Below are 25,629 nucleotides of genomic sequence, written 5' to 3'. Positions count from 1 at the left end.
CAATTAAATACATATAAGGTATCATGGCAGTATACGTATAGCATTGAATATACGGTTTCGTAATTAAATCTATTTAATTTTTATCTTTTTACCCTGCACCAACTGAATCTTTCGGTTTGGCCCATTGTTGACTGCTAGAGAATGCCTTCTGGCATTAAACCCGCCATGTATGCTTTCATTTATTGTGCAATAACATTTTGAATACATAAATAATGCCCCAGAAACGAGAAATTTTGTCTAATAATTTTTGAAATATGTTATGCCATCAAAATAAATGTTAAATTGTCGTTTATTATATATGTATATTAGTATTACTTTATTTACCGGCTCCTAAATGGATCAAAATAAGGAGAAGTAGGTATAAAAATTACAAGAAGCAGCGAACTCAATGCTACTAGATTCCTTCTATCTTTAACCTGCTTATGTAAGAAATAATTATACTACAACACCTACAAAATGTCGTAGCAAATGCTATGAAATTAAACAATAGTATTTTCCCATACTATATGCACCAAGAAAGTAATAAAGCATTATCGTTATTAAAATCTACAATAAACCTGGCGTGACTATCAAATAAGGAAAACCCATGGGAAACCATAAACCATAACTTAAAATGCAATAAGACTCGTACGGAGTGCGTCCGTCCAGTGTCGTGGACAGCATACGTAACGCATAGACAATGCTGTTCTAGTCGAAATACCTAATCGAAATACGTGACAGTGGCATTAAAGGGGTTATATTAAATATAGTGCAATGATATGACGTTGGTGTTGGAAGGAATGATAATGGAATTGCCAATTGTTAGTCGTACCTACCATATTTATTGCGCAAGGATTCTCAGAGAAAAGATATCATGATGTACAGCTGTGTGCAATATAATAGCAGCCAACGAGGAAATTAAATTAAGGGAGATCTATATCTTTAGATTAAATATAAACCTGAAAATATTAAACATTTTATAAGACAATATTCGTCGCAGTAAGACTAAGACAAACTTAATCTTAGAAAATCGGTCAGTCTATAATACTAAGACGAACTTAATCTTAGAAAATCGGTCAGTCTATAATACTAAGACGAACTTAATCATAGGAAATCGGTCAGGCTATAAGACTAAGACGAACTTAATCTTAGAAAATCGGTTAGGCTATAATAGTATAACCATTATATAGATAATGGTCCATCATTCGGGCTTTATTGTTGGTTTTTGACCGACTTCTTGGTTTTTGTGCTTGCTTGAGGCTCTGGTGATGGTTTTTGCCCACGACAAACCTTGACTGTTAATAACCTATTTTTAGAATTTATTAACTCTTTTTACTCTTGTATAAATATTTAAACTGCTATTATATCGCACACTACTGTAAGTATGAATTAATATTCAGTGTTTGAAGAGCCGGCTTGCAATCAGAATTACTAATAAAGAGATTCACTATTTTCTTATTGTATGAACATTCTTCTCAGCTGAAATAAGAAGTATTGTCAGAAAGAAAGTTAGTTAATCAAAGTTAACTGTTGTTAAGTACTAGCGGCGTTTTTTTAAAGTTTTTTAATTAAATCATCAAATTGTGTACGCATATCAGAATACCGATGTGATGCTACTAAATTAGACTTCTTCGTGTTCACTATGTTGTTTGAATCTATAAAACCAAGTAAAAATCTACACTGAAGATCAAAGCGCATCAGCATAACAAAATCAAATATCCAAAAGTACTTACCAATGAATTGAGATCAGCATTAAGGTCCTCCATATGATTCGCGGGCCCATTCTGCTCCCCCGACACGGATGCCAAGATCCTCTTCCGATGCCCCGCCTTCTGTATCTCCAACACCGCAGTCAACTCCACCTCCCAAATCCTTCTCACCCGATCCATGTCCACGTACAAATGCTTCCTAAAAGTATCACTATATATCTCTAGATTTATATTCCTTAACCATTCTTCTACGGATTCGTTTTGGTTTTTACTTATATTATTGTTATTATAATTATTGCTTATTTCAGTTATTTTAAGAGGTAATTGTTTCGCTGACTCTAATATTCTTTGTCTATCGCTTTCTTCTATTCCCATTTCTCGGAGGTCGTTCTCGTCTAGTATCCCATTCTGGAAAAGAAAGTTAAAATTAGAAATTTGTAAAGTAAATGTAACCAAAGAGTACTTAGTACGTAAATAAAGAAAATTGACTATCTCCATACAACGCCGCGAGAATCACACTTTTGTAGATGAGATTAAATTTTATTTTTACATTTGAATTGCCTACTTATTTTTGTATGAAAACTGCCAAACACGGCTATTTGTTTAATTTCAAAACGTAAAATTGGACTTAGTTTCAAAAGCAGATTTAAAGTATTATGCAGCTCTCGGACATACTTTTTTACATCTACATGGTTGTAATCAAAGTTTATTCCTTCTTCAAAAATTAATAAGCACATTATTGTTATATAAACATAATACATCTAAAAAGCAGGTACATAAGACCGCATAATTACACCGCCCGGGCAATCCATACAAAGTAATTATGATGTGTTACCGACGTTGCAAGAATGCCATTTAGTTAAACTGCTATTTTTACAGCTCATATTTTTCTTTGACATAAACATATTACATAATTGTAGGTATGTATTGTCTGTATATTCACTAGCATTAATAACTGTCTATATCATTTTGTACATCCATTAGTTAACTGCAAGGGAAACCTAACCTTTCCTAACCTTTGATAGCTAGGATTACTTTATTAATGACTTGCTTTACCAAACATAATATATTATACTTATAAGCAGTCCTGGAATCTTACTAAACACTAATTTTAACTATTCTCGAATCTACGTAACAAAACCTATACGTGATAATGTACGGTCGAGGAAATTGATTCTTTAGCAATTTGCAGTTCAAGTAAATTTGGTTGTACAGTCAGCGTCAAATACTTTGTAGCAACCAAAGTAGCCAAATAGTTCGGTACACCATATATATATTTAGTATGGTGTACCGAACTATTTGGCCACTTTGACTGCTACGAAGTATTTGACGCTGACTGTACATACTTATGCTATGAGCTTTCCAGTGTAAAGTGAACCACAACCTGCTAATGAATTAATTTCCTCGACTGTACATCTGATTAATTAAATATTCTGTTATCAAAACAGTATACTGGTTTTATTTGTGCCACCATTCAATGCAGAATTAATGATTCAACTAATCAATGGATAATAAAAAATTTAGGTTAGTTATCATTAATTATCATTAGTCATTGTAAGTATTATCGTTTGTTACGTTCGTTCATGTACCGAAAAACATCGCTGATTCATTAGTAAGTGAATATATTAAAACCTAATTATATCCAATCAAATCAGAAAGGATGCAGAAACAAACCAGGACTTTTAGTAAATACTGTGTAGTTAATATACGATAGAATTTCATATTCAACACAAAATCTACATCATCTAAACAGATTTCTACGATTCGTAGTCATGTAATCCGAGGCCTGAGAGCCAGAGGCCTAGGTTCGAGGCCTCAGAAGGACTCAAGCTAGACTCGGAGCAGATGATACTAATGTAAAACCAAAATCTAAAGTACACTTACCACAAAATCAACATCATCGAAACCGCTTTCTAAGAACAGCGGTTCGTAGTCATGTAACCCGAGGCCGGAAAGCCAGAGGCCTAAGTTCGAGGCCACAGAAGGACTCAAGCTAGACTCAGAGCAGCTCAGGCCGAGGCGGGAGGTGAACTCCTGCTCGAGTTCGGACACAAACACGGACTCGCGGACGAGCTTGCTGCCGAATGAGGCCATTATCTCGGAGATCTTCGCCCATTCCTCCTGTGGACAATGATATAAATAAGTACCTAAATAAATATATAAGAACAAATGTTGCTGACAAGTATATGAGATGTATAAGCGAAAGAATATAAATGAAATGAACCAAAGACTAAGGGTGTTCATCATATACTCCTACTTTTTAAAATTATGGCTTTAGTCCAGTGGGACTATTTCGCCAGTATCAAGGTCTTAGCAGCTTTAAATACGACTAAAGTTGTACGGTTAGTACAAGACAGTGTACGGTGATTTTATCAGCTCTTGTAAAGCTATAGCTGGACTTAACAAGTAGCACGTGGACCACCGGCCGTCAACGGTGATAAAACGGCTCCAAAATGGTGGTTAAACGCGTTTTAAGATTAATTTTCCATTCACTGAACACTACCACATTAGTTTATTGTATACTAAGCTATCGATATTACACTTTAAGCAATATTAATGAGCAAAAAACGACGTCTGACTATCAAGATGGCGCTCGAACTGGAAGTGAGTAAGGGTGTTTCTAGTTGGAGAAATATCACCTTTGACACTAACAGATCATAACCATAAAAAATCCAGTTCAAATTCATTATTATAATCTGAATACTCCTCTTAGTCTCACTAATAATCATTTTAACACGTTTACTTCTACTGCTTTTCCACTATTTCCAATGGAATTTCTACTTGGTTTTAGGAAATAATTAAAAAAATATATCCGGAAAAGTTGTTTCATTGTAGAAAGCACTACATTTATGATATGAACGGAAATTACGAACTGTTATTTTAACGTCAATTAAAATAGCATAAAATAAAAAATAATGCGACTGTAAGCATTTACGTTTATAAACTAAAGAACAGCTAAGGTGTAATGAATACAGTTGATACATATCTTAACGTCACTGTACCTACATCAGACCGAAGATAAAAATAAAAATAAACATAATTATTCGCTAATAAACAGCTGACACTTAATGATAACAATTAAGTGTCTGTCACAGCTAAGTTAAAAACCGCGATAAATTTGTCGTGCGTGTTAAAACATCTGCCGATCGCCAAGCTGCTTACCCACCTGCATTATGACAAAAACGAACGAGCTCTTAAAGTCTTTATGTAACTGACATAGAGTTCAATTTAGGGTGACTTGGGATTTTTTTTAGTGTAGTATACCTGCATGCGCTTGCACATAATGACCGCATATCATCAGATAACGCATACGGGCGTATTATCTTATATCAGCTAGGTATTGTTTACGAAGCTTGAAGCATAAAGGCACTTTTTTACTGAAACAGGAATATGCTGGGAATATGGTGATCGTTGATAATATTTATTTATAGACTTTAAGAACAAAGAACGCACCATATTGAAGCTATTCTTCTTCTGCAATATTATAAGTTTTCGGCAGTCATTTTTTTTTTAAATCAAGTTTTATATTTTATGCCAGTACTTTATGTATTGTGATTGTATAAGTAGTTACCTAAAATCTACAATATTTTATTTTATCTTTAGCAATGAATAGTTAATCGTAAGTAGATACTTCCCGTCTTTATCTATTGTCATTAGTTAAAACTTGAGAATATTTTGTATAATTACAACCTTTTTTTTTTTGAAAAATATTCCTAGCTGCAAGTATTAACTTACATAAGTATTGGCTTTACATCATTTATTATGTTAATTCTTATTAATAAAGATGAAAAATATTATTATACGTTTGCTCTATTCTTTGATGACCGGTTTTGCCTCGTGGGTAGTGACCCTGCCTATGAAGCTGATGGTCCCGGGTTCAAATCCTGGTAAGGGCATGTATTCGTGTGATGAGCATGGATATTTGTTCCTGAGTCATGGGTGTTTTCTATGTATTTAAGTATTTATAACTATTTATATATTATATATATCGTTGTCTAAGTACCCTCAACACAAGCATTTTTATACTAAGTATTTCATTAAATTACAAACATTATACTATTAATAGTTACGTCAATACTTAAAAGCAGCGTCATTCTCACTGATAGCAAAATGAATATGAATTCAAATAGAGGTGTATTTTCAAAGAAAACTTCGTAGCGACGTAAATTTACTGCCATCTTTCGACACATAATTAAAACTTTTAGAATGCCATATTTGACTTTGATTCTTATTGTTTCATTGATATGTGTTTAATTTGTTAAATATCGAAGTGGCGCCATCTTACCGGGTATGGCGCCATCGCTCGAAACGATGCTGCTATACCTTTGGCCTTTGATCTATTAGATGGCGCCACTTTTTGATATTTAACAAATTTAACTCATATCAGTAAAATAATAAGGATCAAAGTCAAATGGCGTTCTAAAAGTTTTAATTATGTGTCGAAAGGTGGCAGTAAATTTACGTCGCTACAAAGCTTTCTTTGACAAGAAACCTCTATTTCAAATTCTCTTTGCTATTGCTGAGTCTGATAGTATCTGGTTCATATAAAAGTCACTTTACACTCACTTAAGTAGATATGTTTTGAATAATATAATAACCTAGTTACAATAAGATAATGCCGTCAACAATGCCAGTGAAAGTATAATCCGGTCCGAGTATAAATCGAGATAAGGGGAGAAATTGAAAATTGTTATTTAATCCAACGCATCGACAACTAACATAAGAAATACCGTCACAATTGTTATTTAATTAGAATATAACTCTGAACAGAATAAAATTCACTAGAAAAAATATTGGTTTTTGGTTTATTATATTATAACTGACGAGCGGTCTGGCCCAGTGGGTGGTGGTCCCGGGTTCAAATCCTGGTAAGGACGTTTATTTGTGTGATAATTACGGATATTTCCTGAGTCATGGCTGTTTTCTGTATTTATTTAAGTATTTATGTATATATTAAAATAGTTACATACCACGGCTACACTTACTTGTAAATATTTTAGAACATGTCTCATGAAAGTTTAGTGTCGATTATGTATATATTATATTATATATGTAAACAAAAACAAAATTTTTACAACTTGAAAGAGCTCAAAGAGCACTGCTAAAAGTCATGTACTTTAAGCCTTATAGGTTTCCAACCGTTGATCTATATGATCTATGTGGACTTTTATCTGTAAGAAAATTATATGTGCTTAATGTAATCTTACGGATACATAAGTTTACGTTTTATTACCCTGACTCTAATACCTCTAGAAGGAAAAAAACTAACATAATCCCTATTCCACCTACAAAGTCTGCCTTTGCTAAAAGACAGTACATTGTTCAATCAGCAAAATTGTACAACTTTTTAAATAATGAAATATATATATATCCCTCCACCTACAGAGAATGTAAAATTAAAATAAAAAACTGGTTAAATACTAAAAACTATGTTGATATGGAAAATCTACTTAAATCATAATCTAATATAAATCAATCAATGCACCAATCCCTTAACACACACACACACATACTCACACACACAAAACACACACACACACACACACACACACACACACACACACACACACACACGCACACACACATGCGCGCAAAACACTTAAAAGTGGCTCTTATACTTGAAGATTTAAAATTACATTAGTTACTTTGCTACTCGCATCTTAGTTTAGTATTACATAGTTTACTTACATATTAATTATTTAGTTTATACTTTGTAGCCATCATAGTTTTGCTTTTAGCTTCTAGGTAATCACTAAGGAAGAGCGGTGTTCCTTAACACAGGTATATCTATACTTAAAAAGGGACACCAACCTGTATTTTGTTAAATATGCTTGTGAGAGAATAAATCATTTTTCATTTTTCATATGTATATATAACGTAGTCTAAGTACCTACAAATTAAGCTTACTGATTACTGCTTTAATTGAACTTACCGTGGGATTTAGTCAATTGGTATAATAATGTCCTTTTAATATTTAGTTATTTATAACTCCTTATTGCTTAACAAAGCTCTAAAGTTGCACCTCTGGGGGCCTAGCCAAGATGACAATTAAACTTTCAAGAGAGAAACTGAAGTTAATTAAACTTGTAGCAAATTTATTCAGCTTTCGTTTTGCGTAAGTAATCATGTCACCAAGACGCAAAGTTTCCAAGATATGAGTGAAAAACCGAAAAATGGGACCTTCAAAGCCCCCTCTCTCGCCGGCTCAAGAGCTATGGCCGGGGACTTTTGATATGTTCACCTCCTACCTAGCCCAAACAAAGTTGCGAAGTCAAAAATTGTGTTCCAAGCATTTCCCTCTATAACTTTTTTCATTCGTTTGCTGGCCTAAAAAAAAACATGAAAATAGTTTTCCCAGTATTTTACTTGGGTCAAATATATTTACGTTACTCAACTAACCACTCAATCCAAAGTGAATATTAGTGTACATATTCATGTTGATAAATAGTCATAGAAACTGTTTACCAACTTTCTTGTTTATCTACAAACCCTGCGAATCGTGACCGATAAGGTCAAGTCGTACCGCGAATTGCTAAAGCCCTTCTATTTACTGATACTCGTAGTAATGAACTATTCAAGCGAAGGTTTGTTAATCCACTAACAATGATGTTTTTCTCCTTTATACAGTGAGGTATGAACGTGAGGTCGATTCTAACTTAACAATTTGTAACGGATTTGATATGATTTTGACAATCGTCTTGGTGATTGGCATCTCACGCATGACATGATTGAATCAATCAGTGTAAGCCAGGGGTCTCAAAACCCCGGCCCGCAAGGCGTTCCAATCCGGCCCGCGGACACCCAAACGCGACAGCCTACGGCCCGCCCGCGGGAGTTTGCCAAACGGTTCCAAGGCTCCAGGGGTCAGCATCATTGAGAGTGCTTCTAACACCTAGACCCCCCCACACCTCCCCACCCCCTCCGCCGAAATACCGATAGTGGCCCGTGCGCAAGTTTCTGAGGTGCAACATGGCCTTCAGGAAAAAAAGTTTAGAGACCCCTGGCGTAAACGATCATCAACGTCGTATCAAAATAAGATAGAAGCCATAACAAGTTGGTAATCCGAATCGGGCTCTGTGTGTGGGATAAGAGACTTTAAAAAACTTAGCCATACACAAAAATTGAATTTTTTTATATTCAAACTTGCACTGTAAACCGAAAAATCGCGCAACTCCTGCGTCCAAGTTTTGCTTACTGATATTGATATCTAGCAGCTTAGTGTGTTTGTTTGTGTTTGATATGCAAATTTGACAGTTATCTAATACCCTCAAGAGGTAAGTACGTGATCGCCCATACAAAAAGAGAACAAGTTTTCCCCTTTTTAAAATATTTTCAATTCTCCATGATTTTTTAGTAGTATGTTATTGACACAATGAAAAACTAGGTGTATAGGTTTTCCTTGTTTTTAAATTTGCTAAACAAAAAATACTTTTTTTTAAAGCCAAACCTACAAATCTAGAATATATTATGCTGAAGCTATCGACATCAAAATCAAAGTGATTTGTTAATATTTAGGTAATGGAAAACGTTTTCTCCCGGAATGGAATTTCATAGAAAAAATACCGTTATTTCGCTAGGATCGCAAAGCTATTCTTCCCTTTAAGGCAGCAAAATTTTCTTGAAAGATATTTAACTAATGTAAGCATACTTTATAATTACTATCCCCCTTATTCATAAACGCGTACTAAAGTAACGATGCCGCTAATAATCGTTTGTCCCTTTCCGACGTATAGGTATGATGGAAAGGGACAAACGATTATTAGCGGCTTCGTAACTTAGTTAACTAGTACACGTTTATGAATAAGGGGGTATAAGTTTACCTTTCTCTATCTAACAACATAACTCGCAAGTGTTTGTGAACAAATGCTTAAGGCAAATTCTACGCAACTTTTGGCCTACCTGGATCACAAACGCTCACTTATGGAGAATTACCGGACAAGCACTCGTACAAAGGAAATCCAAACGCGCAAATGGCATTGGATTGGGCATATCCTCAGGACTGACACCCACCTATCCAAAGTGGCCCTGACCTGGTAGATGCCCGCAAAACGGAAACATGGTCGCCCTAAATTTACTTAGCGCCGTTTCGTGGAGCAAGAGTTGGGTGTATTGGGGATGGGGTGGGAGGAGATTACCCAAGCTGCCCAGGACCGGAGTCAGTGGAAGAAAATGGTTCGAGCCCTACTACACTACACTTAACCTATGAGTTTTCGCTAAATTTCCACACACTGACGTTCAAAAGTAATATCATTCCAGCGGCCGGTTACATCAGCTACTATCAATGAAGACCATTTAGCTACCATGTGACTATGACATAACCGATTGTAGCAATTAATACGGAGAGCTCACAAAGGCCCTGGCTTGTTGTCATTATTAGTATAGTCGGCATCATCATGAAACAACGCACTAAAATAATAACTTTTCTACATATAAAATAAAGATTTATCTCTACAGTATGCGTTCAAAAGTATCTGTCACAGCCTTTATTGGGGAGCATATACTTCACGTAATTAACTACCGTTGACTCGGTACAAAAGTACAAACGCAAATTTTCTGAAAATTTGTAGGTATAGGACTTTTTGTCTGTTACAATGGACCAATACTCAGTAAAATAACCGTCCACTTGAAACGTTGATGTAGGTAGTTAATATACGAAATAAATGTGTTTATAATTTATACGGGACAGATCATGAAATGCCCCTTCTACTATAAGACATTATTACACAAATTGACTGAGTCCTACAGTAAGCTTTATGAGGCTTGTGTTGAGGGTACTTAGACAACGATATATATAACATATAAATATTTATATATATACTTAAATACATAGAAAACACCCATGACTCAGGAACAAATGTTCATGCTCATCACACGAATAAATGCCCTTACCAGGATTTGAACCCGGGACCATCGGCTTCGTAGGCAGGGTCACTACCCACGAGGCCAGACCGGTCGTCAAACAACACACATATATATATTTTTTTAAGCTTAGGATAAATTTAAAAGTAGAAAAATTACTGTCTTGAGTGAGACTTGACCTCACGGCGTCTGGCATCGGCTTAATAGCATCGTTCACAGACGTTTCTGCTTGTTAAACATTAATTTATATATATTTTGTTAAGGTATTAGCGTATTACCCTACCTACAAAGCAGGCGGTCCGGGGTTCGAATCCTGGCAAGGGCATTTATTTGTGTGTTTAACACAGATATTTATTTGTTCCTGAGTTATGGATGTTTTATATATAAATAATCGGACAGACAGACGGACATGACGAATCTATAAGGGTTCCGTTTTTTTCCATTTGGCTACGGAACCCTAAAAACCAGTTTATTTCAGTGTTGTTGTTGAGATACAGTTCTGACTCAGTTACAATCTCTAATATTTGGAGATTATCTTAACTAAATTTAGCCTGAATTATATAATTAGTTTTGTTGGCAGTTACTTGTGTGTGGCTTACATGTTATTTTAATATAAATTTAAGTATTAGGTATCTCTTATATAATATGGTTGTCTTAATTGTCCAGTACCCACAACCAGAGATCGGAACCGGTTTTTTGGAAAAACTTTGAAATAAATATATATTTTGGTTTATTTTATACTCCAAATATAGGACTCGATTGTGTTTTTAGATAACGACTTCGTATTATTAGATTGCCCAATTAGAAATGAAATAATTAACAATGAACGAAAAAATACCGTTTTCGTTCCCATACAAAAAATACCGGTTTCCGATCCCTGCCCACAACGCAAGCCTTATTGAGCTTACTGTGGAACTAGGTGGATTTGTGTAAGATTGTCCGATAATATTAATTTGCTATTTATATGTATTAGATAATGAAAATAGCAGATACTTTTGACGCCTAGTCTGATCCGGTACTTTCAATGCTGACTGTACCAACACCATCTGATTGTCGATGAACCTTACGTCTCTGTAACAAGGTTTATAATTGGTGTTCAGTTCAACGATGGTACTAGTTGTGTAACATGGACCGAGTTAATAGCTTGTTATCATTGCATCTGGTTGGTTATCTGAAAGTAGAATCTTAGAATACATCGTGGGATCGAAAGACTTATAAGCTTATAACCGTGGATGCCCGAGCCTAATTAGAGTACAAAACGTTGTAAATAAATAAATATTATAGGGACATTCTTACACAAATAGACTAAGTCCCACAGTAAGCCCGAGAAGGCTTGTGTTGTGGGTACTCAAACATATATATATATATGTATAATATAAAACATCCATGACTCAGGAAGAAATATCAGGACCATCGGCTTCATAGGCAGGGTTACTAGTGTACACTACCCACAAGGCCAGACCAGTCGTCAAACTACATAACGAATGTGCGGAAAAGCTTAACAAGATGTTTCTTATTTTGCTAAATTAATCTTTATGCAAACCGACCTTAATTCATCGAGTGTCATAAAGTACGTTTCTCACCAAACGGGCGGAGTCCGGCGAGCACATTTGTTTGGCAGACGCGATGGAATCCGTCTGCGTCCGCGAGGAGCCGACCGGCTTGCGGCCGTACAAATTTGAAATGCGCTCCGATGCGGTCCGACTCCGCCCGTTCGGTGGGAATCGTACTTTACATACAAGTCGCTGTCAGACGTAAACTTTTCGTCAATTGTTATTTAGAGAGACCTTTACGAGTAAGTACTCATTTGCAAAAACCTAATGAAGAAAATTGATTCAGGTACTTTATGGACTTATCATTAGAGGGCAGAAAGCGTAACTGTATGATAATAATATAATATAAAGCTTGGTGGCACGTTTTAAAACCACATCATCATCTTCCTCGCGTTGTCCCGGAATTTTTCCACGGCTCATGGGAGCCTGGGGTCCGCTTAGCAACGAATCGTTTTTACGAAAGCGACTGCCATCTGACCTGCCAACCCAGAGGGTAAACAAGGCCTTATTGCGATTAGTCCGGTTTTCTCACGATGTGTTCCTTCACCGAAAAGCGACTGGTAAAAATTACGTATATAAGTTCCGAAATAACTCATTGGTACGAGCCGGGGTTTGAAACCGCGACCTCTGGATTGCAAGTCGAACGCACTTACCGCTAGGCCACCAGCGCTTCACGTTTTTAAACCCCACGTCCAGTAAACTGCTATAGCCTACATACCTGCTCATCAAACGGGCTAAGTATCGACAGCGATTTATCCCCACTATGCGTCGAGCTGTTCGTGTTACTCCGTCTCCGGACCTCATCTTCACATCCATTGACACTGCTTCCATTGCCCAGGTTCACGGCAGGCGGGTCTGTGGGGGAGGCGTCGTAGACCGACTTGAGCTTGCGAAGGGTTTTAGGCCGCTCGGCCGGCATCGGCCGGAGACCTATGCCGTCTAGTGTGGTTGTGGAGCCTTTGAAGAGGCCTGTGGACAAGAGAGAAATATTGTTAGGTCTATTGAAGAAAAAGATATAGGTACGCCAACTTTCTCAGAATTCTCAAAGATTCTGGTCACCCAGGACTAAATGCGTCTTCAACATTCAACGGGTTCCAAGGGAACGAAGCGTTCCCGAAACCCCAAACTGTGCATCTAAGTAAGTTATCATTGTTATCACATTGGTTACCAGTATGATTAATATTCTTGCTCTTAATCCTAGAGCTACCCGCAGTATAATTATTTGCAAATTACTAAATTAAACATAAATAAATATAGTAGATTGGAAATCTCTAGGTTAATCTATCGGACTTAGGACCCTCTAACATTAGCGAAGCGATTTGTTGTCCCTCCTATGTTGGTTTCTTACCATGAATGTCAAATTTAAAGGGTTCATTAACAGTGACACCTATCTATTCAGCGAAATGGTTGGTTGGCCCTCCGGCCACCGATCAACCAGTTTGAAACCTCCTATATACCTTGGCACGAAAACTATATAGTCGTCATCCACCAAAGAGTTAAGTCCTAATCAGCGACGCCTAATACCCAACCGGTTATTCCTCCGGCCTTGCCGACCGATACCACGAACCTTGGTGCGACAAGACAAGGCGTCGCCGACGTTGAGGGGTTTTCAACTTCTATCTAATCAGCGCCGCGGTTGGTTGGCCCTCCGGCCTTGTCAACCGGTTACTTTGATACCTCGAGCCTTGGCACCATTGCGACGCGTTTTCACTTTTCTTCTAAAATATTCCGAAGTTTGTGACTGATGGTTAATGATCATAGTAACATCATTATAGACATATATGTATCTTACTTTTTTTTTGTTTTTGCTAACTTCTGTTTCATTTCAGGTTCCCACTGAAAACCAGCTACGAATGGCCGCGACATCGACATTATACTGAGTGGTGATCCTATTTTAGAGTGCAATGTTTTGTCAACATTGGAGGACAGAAGGAAGCGAGGCGATCTTATTGAGACATATAAAGTCTTGTCTGGACACTATGTTCAAAATATTAAAGACTTACCTATATGTATACATCAAGCCAGAATGTAAGGTTGATAGGACACTCTAAAAACTAGACAAACCTCCATGTGCTAGCAACCCTAGGAAACACTTCTTGCCAAATCGTGTAGTAAATGTGTGGAACTCTCTACCAGAAACTGTTGTTAGTGCACCGTGAACTCTTTTAAAAAATAGACTAGATACACATTTTAGAACGTTAAAAAGTACTAATTAAACACAAGTGCTGCGATATACACGTATCAGCTCAAAGAGCTGCTAGTGTATCAAATAAAATAATAATAATAAATAATAGGTAATATGTTGTGGCGTTATATAAATGTATTTTTACTATTTTTTTCTTTTTATTAGGTAATATTATTATGGTGAAGTTCATCAAATCAACTATTTAAAATATGAAAAAAGTAAACCTATAAATATATAATTTGGTTTGTAACTTAAAGCAAAATAAACAACAGCTTTCATAGATATAGCAATATCTCAGAATCTTTATATTGTGATAGGATATTGAGTCATTATTTCAAATGGTAGCCAGATCATAACAAATAACATATTGATTTCAATCTATATGTTGATAAAACATACTTTGACGTGTAGATTGTGGAGATGTTATACTTATAGCTTGTGATTTTAATGTTATGCATTTTATCTTTCATAGTGAAAAAATCAAATAAATAATTACACATAAAGTTTTGTATAAATAATATTTTTTTACAAGAAATCAGTATACTACAAATGTGCAGGTTTTAATATCATTGTCTTAAATGAAGACGAAAAATTCACAGGTTTGTAAACTCGTTTGTAACAAATAAGAATATAACAATACATAGTATTTGTTATCTTCTTATCCTTGATACCCGCTTATTAGGTATAATATAAAGCATGACTAAGATCATCATATTTATTGGAATTGCCTGTAGGTAATATGTTGCAATTCTAAAAAATACTCCATATTTTACTCGTAAAACATGGCACACAATAACGCTTTCGGCCAAACCATAAATTTGAAATTCATTTCCAACGCACAAAATGCGAAAATATTACCATAACCTATTCATCATCACAATACAATGGGAAGAAAATGGATGGCGCCTCAAATTTTCCTTTAAAATTCAAAAACCAACTTTAAACCGTAGTGATAGAGTTGAAAGTAGTATGACCACCACGGTAAGTAGTAATTTTGAGTATGACCTGTGCGTAATTTTGCGTCTGTAGCCGTAATTGGCCTGAATTGTTGGATCGCAGCGGAAGCATGCACATTGCACATGCTCAGACATGTACCCCGTATCTAGAAGTACGAGTAGATATAGATTATGTAGGTTACCATATGCAGAACAGCAAGGGCCCTATAGCCAAGATGACAATCGTTTATAGGCAAACGTATACAAGTTCAATAATCCAAATTTCAAATCGATATCGTGAGTTGTTCGCGAGATATTCAGCGATGTGCGAGACAGACGGACAGAGTCTTGGTACGGAAGCTAAAAAAATGGATAGGAATGTCAGATGCATCGAAAAAGAAGTAACAAATTTGATCTGTAATAATCTGTTCTTCACTTAATATTGATTCCACACTCACAGTGCTTCCAAATGTATGTATCTTTACTTCGGTACACATTTCATTATTATGCTTTACATTTTTTTTAAGGAATTGTATATTATACAGTCTGCATAAATATGGCATCATCAATAATGGCAAATTCTGTGACAACACCTGAACATCAGTATGCAAAGTGTTATAGTTATTTGATCTATAGATTCTACCTATAGTTATACCTACTGAAGCCGAAGTGTTATCTTAGTGACTAAACGTTATTATGTGGAAATTACTACATTTTGAACCAATAGCAACACAGTAGCCGTTAAAAGCAGAGGAAGCCACCGCTAAAACATAGACACACACATGATAATGAGACACGCACACAACAAAGAACAATGGCTATTGTGTGCCGTCCGTTGATGCAATTACGATAACCACTGCACTTTCCTCGGGTCGTTATGTTTTGAAAAAGGATTGTCAAACTGAAGATAATGAAGTACACTTAAGTGCCAATGGCGATGGCTATTACTAAGGATCGAGGTAGAAACATTCCGAGTGCCTATAGGATCTTAAAATATCTAGCTATAGGTACGCGTTCAGTGAAGGTCGGAACACTGAGCGCTTGGGTTTGGAGTAAGTGTAGGTAATATATTCAGAGATAATATTCAAGAACGAATGTCTTTTCTACTTAAATTTACTTTGACAATAGGAGACATTAGATCTCCTTCAATAACGAAAGTTTTTCGGCTACAAAACTGCTTTTCAAGTTACGTTGCCTCACATCGACAACGCAAAAGTAACAAATCTACTTCGGAAAATATTATCCGAATTCATGAAATATGCTTTACAGTTATATATGCCTGTCTGTTCACTTACGTTGCAAGAACTTCTTATACTTTGTATTAGCGAAGGTTTTTCGCACATATTTCACAATATAGCGCAAAACATAGCCAAGAAACCAAGCAAAAACTCACCGGTTGCTCCATACCAGTAAAAAACTAAACAGTATCTGTTGAAACATTTACGACCTATAATGGGCACTTTAAGGACACACGAGTACTATAATCGTGTAATGAGCAACACAAGAATAGTCACGATACTATATTGTTAGGTAAAAAAGGCATTACGAAAATTATTATGACCCTTGAAATGATTTTACTTATAGACCAATTTAAAAAGCCAATAAATTATTACACCATTCTAAAATGACGCTTACATAAATGAAAAATATAATATTCAAATTAAAAACTCCGACGAAAACGATATTAAATAACAAGAATTGATAGAAAAAAGTTGTAAACTAAATTATAACAAATTACGTACAATTTCCCATCAGTGCAGGCAAGTGTTCCCACGTATATCGCAGTCATTTCTATTAAAAATATTCACCGCTTCAGTACACTTCACTTTTTCGACATTATTAAAGTAAATACAGTCGTGTAATGTCCTCGCAAACAATACATATCATGCAGACGGCCTGCAAGGCACTGTCGAACATGCCAAGAGTATTGATAACGGGCGACGATAAGTGACGTCGTCTCTTAACTAATCGGTATCAATTTATTCATGAAGACAATTGCTATTGAACCTCCCGTCTGGTTGTGATTGGAACAAATGGCTCCTGATGTGGGAACGGAGAGGTAATAGCTTCTCTAACACAAGTGTCATCGGATATGTCTTTTCCTGGGTTAATCTACCTAAACTACCAGAGGAACAAATATTTACCAATAGTTGTTCCTTGAGGCACACCATCGAATAATACTTGAAGTGAATGCAAATAATTGCGATTTGTTTGTGTCTAAGGGACACTTATGCAAATATTTCACTTATGCTGTATTTCAAACGATCATAGTTTGAACCGATATCTTTGCCGGTTTTAGTCAAATGCTTTAACTTTTGCTATATAGAAAACTTCAATAATGCATAAAGTTTGTCCTTCAGGAACAAGAACAAGATTACACTGACTAACTATCGATAAAAGACCAAATACGGACGACGTATGATAAGCGGCTTGTTTATCAATGAGATTCATGAGGCATGCAGAAAAAAAACATGTTATCAGTACATATCGCTGTTTCTGCTACTTCGTTATCTCCCGATTATATTTAGGTCTGTGTGGGAATAATGATTTATGAGCTTCACCGTTCTTACATTTAAATTTCATAATTTACATTTATGATTAAATATGATTGATCGGAACTCTGTTGACGGGATCTGCTCTAAATATATGGCACTTAGGTAAATTAACATTTTCATTCAATCATTAGGTAAACTAACTTGTTTTCCCACTTTGTTTTTGTGAAATTTTATATAGGCCATGTGCAAATTAATCATTTTTTTTACTTCGTCTTACACATGTTTTGTAGCCACAATCACAAACTATCGTGTGTATAATATTACAGATTTAGTGTCTTCATAAATTAAAAGCATTTCTTTATAAGCAGCGGGAAGAGCAGTAAAATAGACCTTTATTTCAACGTATTAAAGTCTTCTTTAAAGTCCCTACATCAACTGAGGATTTAATCTTAAATACCTGCTGAGAGCAACTGGTTAGATTTACATATCGAAGTAAGCTGATAAAGTTATGATACTCATTTATTAACCGTGATAGGCAACTAAACTTGTTAAAAGCCGGTCAGTTAACTTGTATGATTTCTCCCGGTTTTGTAATATTAGTAATATTAGATAATGTCACGCATATTACATAATCAACCATGTCTTTATTCTTATTACAATAATAAAAAAATATATTTTAATATAAAAAAAGTTACTGGACACAGTTAAATTTTAGTAAATTTGATTAAATGGTTAGAGTTAGACCAACCTAATTTGGCATCGATTTTGACAGCACATACTGTGCAACTGTTATTTTAAACGTCAAAACTTCTATGAAATTCATCATTGGCCACAGCATCTTTACAGATGATATTTGCAGCGAATAAGGAGGTATTTTGAGGAAGTAGTCTACAGCCTACATCGACTGCGATGACTGTATAGACCAATGGCCGATCGGCATTTCTTGCCGCATCGATCACAGATGTGTCTTGACTCCTGGGGTGGTCCAGCAGCTCCGCGAGTTCGCTTCTGCTTGAGATGGTCCATCCATAGCTCGTCATACCTTCCCGCAAGTTACGACGCCACTCCGGTCTCATCTCCGCACGTTCTTCCCAACAGTTAACCGGTATGTTGAACTTCTATGAAATTATGATGTTTAAAATAACACTTGCGCAGACTGTGAAATCATAATCGCTGCCAAATTAGCTGGGTATATTTATGTGCTTTTATAGAAACCAGGTTGCGTTTTTCATTTACACGTTTTTCATTATTTTGGTCTACCGAATGTTATTTTACACCATTGTTAGTTATACAACACTTTTTAATTTTCTCTATTAACTAAGACGATATTTCACAAGTTATCTTAATCGAAATCATAATTATATCCAAACGATCTAGCTGTAAGTAATGAAGCAAACCTGATACTTTAATTTGGTAGTCGTGGGCTATAAAAAGTTGTAACAGTAGCGTTATGTTACGAGTATGGTGGGATAGTCTTACACCAATCTTGTGGGACATGTGGTCAGTGTCAGGGTCGAAGATATCGGGTTCTTTGAAACCTTGCGGATGTGATACCTGGTACTTGAGAGATTTTATTAACTAAGATAATCATGAGTTTGTCACTGTGGATCTGATAATTAAACCATTAGACGTAGAGAGATTTATACATGAAACCGAAGTAAATTATACGTTGTTTTGATCGTCGTAGCTTCAAGTTTTATTTTACTTCGTTGAACATAGTCAATCCATATCAAGATACTAACATTACTTACAGGTTCAACGGACTGAACTTGTTTTTGGGATACCCCAAGGCTCGATGCTATGGCCGGTATTATTTAGTCATTTAAAAATAAAGCATGGTTATCCATAACGTGAAAATAATACGTAGTACTATTTTTTAATTGTAATCCACATGTTCCAAGTTACGTTCAAAGATAAGAAAAAGTAACCCTTCTCAAAACCAAAATGTGTCGTAAAGAGTCGAAGCTAGTAACTCAACACTGAAAATATCTCACAAAAACGTCAATTTACATTAACGGGCTGTGTGAAATGACGCGGTCATGATTAACGAAATTAAACTTTAATGTATAGCCGAAAGGTTTAATTTTAACTGTGACGGTGGTGACAAAAATTAAGCTATCAGGTTTGTGTAACTCGATAGTTGTGGTTTGACTTTTTATTTTAAAAACGTCAGCGCATATGTCTTTTATTTTAAGATGCTGATATTGGAAAGGTTATTTTTATTTGTGCGCCGTATGAATTTCTTACTTTAGAATATAATTTCAACAACACGGATAATTTACTAAATTAACTTTGTCTTTACATATTTTAACAATTTTACAAAATGTAACATTATTATAAACAAGCGGTGGTGGCCGAGTGGATATGGCGTCCGACTTTCAATCCGGAGGTCGCGGGTTCAAATCCTGGCTCGTACCAATGAGTTTTTCGGAACTTATGTACGAAATATCATTTGATATTTACCACTAGCTTTTCGGTGAAGGAAAACATCGTGAGGAAACCTGCATATATCTACGAAGAAATTCAAAGGTGTATGTGAAGTCCCCAATCCGCATTGGGCTAGCGTGGGGACTATAGCCCGAGCCCTCTCGCACATGAGAGGAGGCCTGTGCCCAGCAGTGGGACGTATATAGGCTGAATTATTATTATAACATTATTATATACTGTATATTAATTCATTTCAGTAATTATTTTAATGTAATAATCTGTAGCTACAAGTGTAATCCTGAAATTAGCTTTCCATCTTTTATTCATTGACGCTACTTTATATTAATAGCTGTTGGATCTCCGTAGCATAAATAAACAAAAATAAACGAATTAAAAAGTAGGTACAATTAAGCTCTAAGTCATTGAGATGGATAGAAATCTAAACACAGCAAACGAAAACAAATAAAACAATGATGTGGGTTTACCACAAACGGTCCAACAGAAACCTACTCGTAAACTCTTTGCTATCATCTGATTACCCAAACAAAAGTCCCTGAATCACTTTGTATACACACCCGTTTCCTGGATCAGAAATAGTTCGCACTATGACGATGAGGTAAAAAGTTTTTACGTGAACAGGAAAACTACAAATTCTCGTAATTTGAGACGCAATCAGTGCATTGCGTTGTGTTATGACGCAGAATTGATGTGGAATGACACTGACGAATGCAAGAGATAAGAATCTTGAGATTGGTGACACAGAAATTCTCATAAAAAGGGCATCCTATATGCCTGTATATGATTCTTCGTAAAAGAAGTGTTAAAATGTACCATAATATAATTTAAGCTTGTAACTTGTAACAAAATCAATAAAATAAGTTTTTGACAAATAAATATTTTTGGTAGGTACAAAGTTTTATCCTGACTGCACTTTTCTTTCCACATGCAATTAATACTCATCGAGACAATTCTAACAACCCCAAACACAATTATCTTGCATTATTTTATCACATAGTTCCCATGGCCATCTCCTGTCGCCATGATCAGATCAGCTCCAATAAAAATAATAATAATATTGCACTGTCATCCGATTTAGCAAAATTTCAGCTCAATTGGAAATCGGGAAGAGATTTAAGTTTAGGTTAGGTATTTGACCCACTCTAACTAACAGACCAAGTTAAAGAAAAGCTTGTAAAAAAAAGAACTAAACAGAATTTACCAAAATTAATAAAAATTACACAAGTACTGAACCTTAAATTATGACATCAACAAATCGAGTATAAACCTTATTACTTATAAAAATATTTATTCAATTGGTACTATATTTTTGAACTACCAAAAATCCAGACCATCAAATCTTCAAAAAAAGAGCGTATTCCCATCTTAAAGGCCAGCAACAGAGCAACGCCTCTCTCGCCTCAACGACTCGTTGCTAGTATCCATTGGCGACGGTAATTGCTTTACCAACAGGCGATCCGTCTGCTCGTTTGAATCCCATATCATAAAAAAAAGGGATTCGTATCAGAGATTTCCTAGTAAACCAACTAAATCTCGATAAGGTGACACAATTTTTGCGGTAAGGTAAATCAGTTGCAACGCCGACATTCGCAACGCCGATTATAGTTACCGGTGATTCCTACTGAGTCATCTGTGACTCAGGCCTCACACGGAGCAAAAACCGCTAATTATTTGATAATAACACATTCTCTGATTCCATCTCGACTGTAACGGAATTATGTCATGTTTATCATTCCTTATTGGAATTCTATAATTTCGCGGGTATTTGCTGAAACAATGTAAATTAGCCGGTTATGTCGATAAATGGTACTAAGAGGTACGGATGCTAAAAAACATTGAACTGTTAATAACTCGATTCATTGTCTGTTTCCTGTATTGATTAGGTTTTCGCGCTTGATTTCCACCAAATCGACTTTTTGTCAGTAAGTACAAAAATATCGCAAGGTTATAATTTATTTATTCAAGTCCAGTAATTCAGATATAGATATCTTAAAAGTTTAAAATCCATATAACGTCACTCGATATAACGATTCACTTTCTATAACTGTCTCTTGTTGGTTTACTTTAGTATTAAGTTTTCTCTATATAACGAAAACTCTCTATGGCGTCAAAAAACGTCCGGTCCTTTGAGTATCGCTTTATTGAGCAGGACCCGCGGGACATGTTACTAGGCCAGGTGGACTAAAATGTTAACGGAGTCGTGGCCGCTTTCGGATGAAAGAAGCCCCTGACGTCCGTTGGCTCGGGTGGACGACATTCGAAGGCAATCCTCACTTCACTTCTGGATGAGATTAGCTCAGGACCGGGATAAGTGGCGTACTGGAAGAGAGGCCTATGCTCAGCAGTGGGCGATAAAGGGCTGATATGATTATGATGATATGATGATATAGATTTAACACTGTATTGGTAATTTTATCTGCTTTGCGTCACGTCGTTTTCCGTTTCATACTGTATGTGGTTTTCCCATATCTATACTTGTCTCGGAATTAATAATTTAAACCAGTTTTCAGCGTATATCACATACCTATAATGTTTTATTTTATAACCGGGTGGTCTGTTCAATTATATGATAAAAAATTTAGCTTCAACTAATGCAAATTCACCACTATGGCTTGTTAATACAGTTCAATTTGCATATCTAGGAAATTACGAATGTTTAGTATTTTCCATCAATAATTTATAGTCAGTAAAACAGTGCTAATGAGAAGTGCGTTAAACCGTCAGTTATTGTGTCCGTTAAAATATGGCGTGTATCGCGAATAAAGCAGACGTTAAGGCTGGACAAAGGGAGTTCGATGACTTTAAAAATGCGCATGTCCATTGTTTTACCTACGTCATGTTCGTAAAACAGTACAGTATATGTTTTTGGCTTTCCATCACAAAAGGCCCCTTATGCTTCAAATGCAATTCTTCTTCTTCTTTATCATCACACTTGTCATATCAGTAAACTTACGTACAGTCGCCATCAGATATATCGGAGCGGCCAAGGTGCTCAAAAATATCTGAACATGCACTCTAATCTGTTTATGATAGAGGCGGTGTTCAGATATTGGGAATACCTTGGCCGATCCGATAAATCTGACGGCAACTGTTCCTATACAACGACTGAGGGAGATATAATTTTACATACGAAGTGAGTGTCATAAATTACTACAGGATTTCTTAACACATCTAGGCAAAGGTATATCAGCCACTCTGATAGAGAATAATGCAATATAGTATGCATTTTGAAACAAAAGATAAAGATAGCACGATAAAGTTTTACGAAAAATGCGTTTTTATCAACTTTCAAAGATAAGACAACTCTTTATCTTATCAGTTTTTAGGCTGTTTTAATTAAGTGAAACATGAGCATAATAGATAAAGCGACCTCATTTTGATTCCAACATTATGTTATTATAGTAATGACAAATTTTATAGTCTGTTTTGTACAGTCAGCGTCAAATACTGCGTAGCAGTCAAAGTGGCCAAATAGTTCGGTACACCATACTAAATATATGGTGTACCGAACTATTTGGCTACTTTGACTGCTACGAAGTATTTGAGGCTGACTGTACAATAACAAGTTTAGAAGCGGGTCATTTAAACGACTGTAATTTTATTATTGGTGGTGTCTCTAAACAGATTCTCTACAGTATGGAGGGTAGAGGTAAGGAGAACAATCTTTGGGTATGAAAAGTGTCCATCAATAAAATCTTAAATAGGTGGCGCCACAATACATAGCGAACAAATTTTTGACGTTGATAAAATAAATTCATATCACTGATAGCGCACTTCACTCCGTCAATAACTTTTAAGTACATGCCTTGTGCTACCCTAGCGCCATCGGAGAGATTTTGGACTATTATTTACAGCTGCCCGATGGACAATTTGGCAACAGTTCTCCCATAAGAGATTGTTTTCCTTACCTCTACCTTCCATACTCTACAGGACAAGAAACTACTTTATAGGATAGGTGACAGTGAACAGCTGTCTTTGACATGGTCGCTATCTTCACAATAATTAAACATTTTCGTGACTTCTAATACCAATCAAGGCGGATGTTTTAATGACATACCGACCGAACATCTAGCTATTTTACCAAATATGATCTCGTGATCCATCCACACTTCTAAAAAATCAAGATCGAAGCCATCAGAAAAATCTCGGAAAAGTAACTTCTATGTAATATCGTGACGTCTCTGCCCGTGGAAACAATGGCAAGCCGTTGCACTGACCCCACTGCACCTGCTGACCTTGCACTAGTATCATGCGCCGGAGTCGCTCGCTTTATTAAACGTGTCATTTTATAGGTACCTATAGAATTCCCATGAAAAAGGGTCACTTTATATGTATAGTTTCGGTTTGTACAAACTAAAAGGTTGGATCGGATGAAAGACAGTGGGATGTATTAGAAAAAAAGTTTCGTTACTGATTGTATTTTTAAAATAAAATATGATACCTAGGAAAAACACTACCGGAAAACAATTTGTCAACTTGCCTTGTTATAGCCTTATTGTACGTTCTTGAACTTATTTCAGATGAAGAAGTCACAATATGCTTAATTTATTATTTATCAAATGGCTCTTCTACACAATGGCCCAGCGTAGGCCAGTCCAAGGGACGCATTTATGCGTTAAAGGGAGTAAGTGATATTGCTATCTCATTCCACCGCATAGCTGCGTTCCATAGACTTGACTTTGACGACCGGTATGGCCTAGTGGGTTGCGACCCTGCCTACGAAGCGGATGTGGTAAGAAATCCTGTAGTTGTCCTGGGTTCAAATCCTGGTAAGGGCATTTATTCGTGTGTTGAGCATGGATATTTGTTCCTGAGTCATGGATGTTTTCTATGTATTTAAGTATTTATATATTATATATATCGTTGTCTAAGTACCCTCAACACAAGCCTTATTGAGCTTACTGTGGGACTTAGTCAATTTGTGTAATAATGTCCTATAATATTTATTTTTTTATAGACTGGCCTACGCATCGTGTAGAGGAGCCCTAAAGGCCTGTTTCATAATGCCCAAGTAAAGTCCTGAATAAGCTATTTGCCACAAATCTGATGAATAAAGTCATCGTTGGCGTTTCACAATCTTCAAATAAGCTTAACTGCCCGCGTAGCCAACGTGCATATCGTTCTCGCTCCGTGGCGAACGAAACGCAACTGTCACAGTCGCACTAATATGGAATGGATAGAGAGAGATGACTACGCTACGCTACGGAGCGTTAACGATTGTAACTTTGGCTACGCGGCCTGGTAGATAAAGTGATAAGTTTTGCAGGAAGTTTTATCTGGCAGTTAATTTATTTGTTAATTAGCTATCTAACACTTTACTTCGACATTGTGAAACAGGCCCTAGCACTCATTTATTGGTGTCAATAATTTCGATGACATCAGTATCGGTGGTATGAACAGAGCCCCTAGTGTAAATTTATTCGATTTCGTGAAGTGACGTACGCGTTTGCGTTAAGTCTCGTTATAGTA

The 25,629-nt window shown here is 36.1% G+C and overlaps 1 protein-coding gene across 2 annotated transcripts in view; it reads right to left on the bottom strand.

The window, feature by feature from the left end:
* The window catches only part of LOC133525091 (uncharacterized), a 177,115-nt gene that overhangs the window by 20,057 nt on the left and 131,429 nt on the right, over positions 1–25,629 (bottom strand). For both annotated transcript variants that reach the window (XM_061861334.1, XM_061861333.1), the window contains exons 12-14: positions 12,819–13,069; positions 3,573–3,809; positions 1,713–2,096 (exon numbers count right to left, since the gene is read on the bottom strand). In XM_061861334.1, the coding sequence (XP_061717318.1) occupies positions 1,713–2,096; positions 3,573–3,809; positions 12,819–13,069 (872 nt within the window). The remainder of the gene's footprint in view (positions 1–1,712; positions 2,097–3,572; positions 3,810–12,818; positions 13,070–25,629) is intronic.

Source organism: Cydia pomonella, chromosome 14 (assembly GCF_033807575.1).
Source record: "Cydia pomonella isolate Wapato2018A chromosome 14, ilCydPomo1, whole genome shotgun sequence".
In the NCBI taxonomy this organism is placed as follows: domain Eukaryota; kingdom Metazoa; phylum Arthropoda; class Insecta; order Lepidoptera; family Tortricidae; genus Cydia; species Cydia pomonella.
This window is presented reverse-complemented; position numbering and strand designations above follow the sequence as displayed.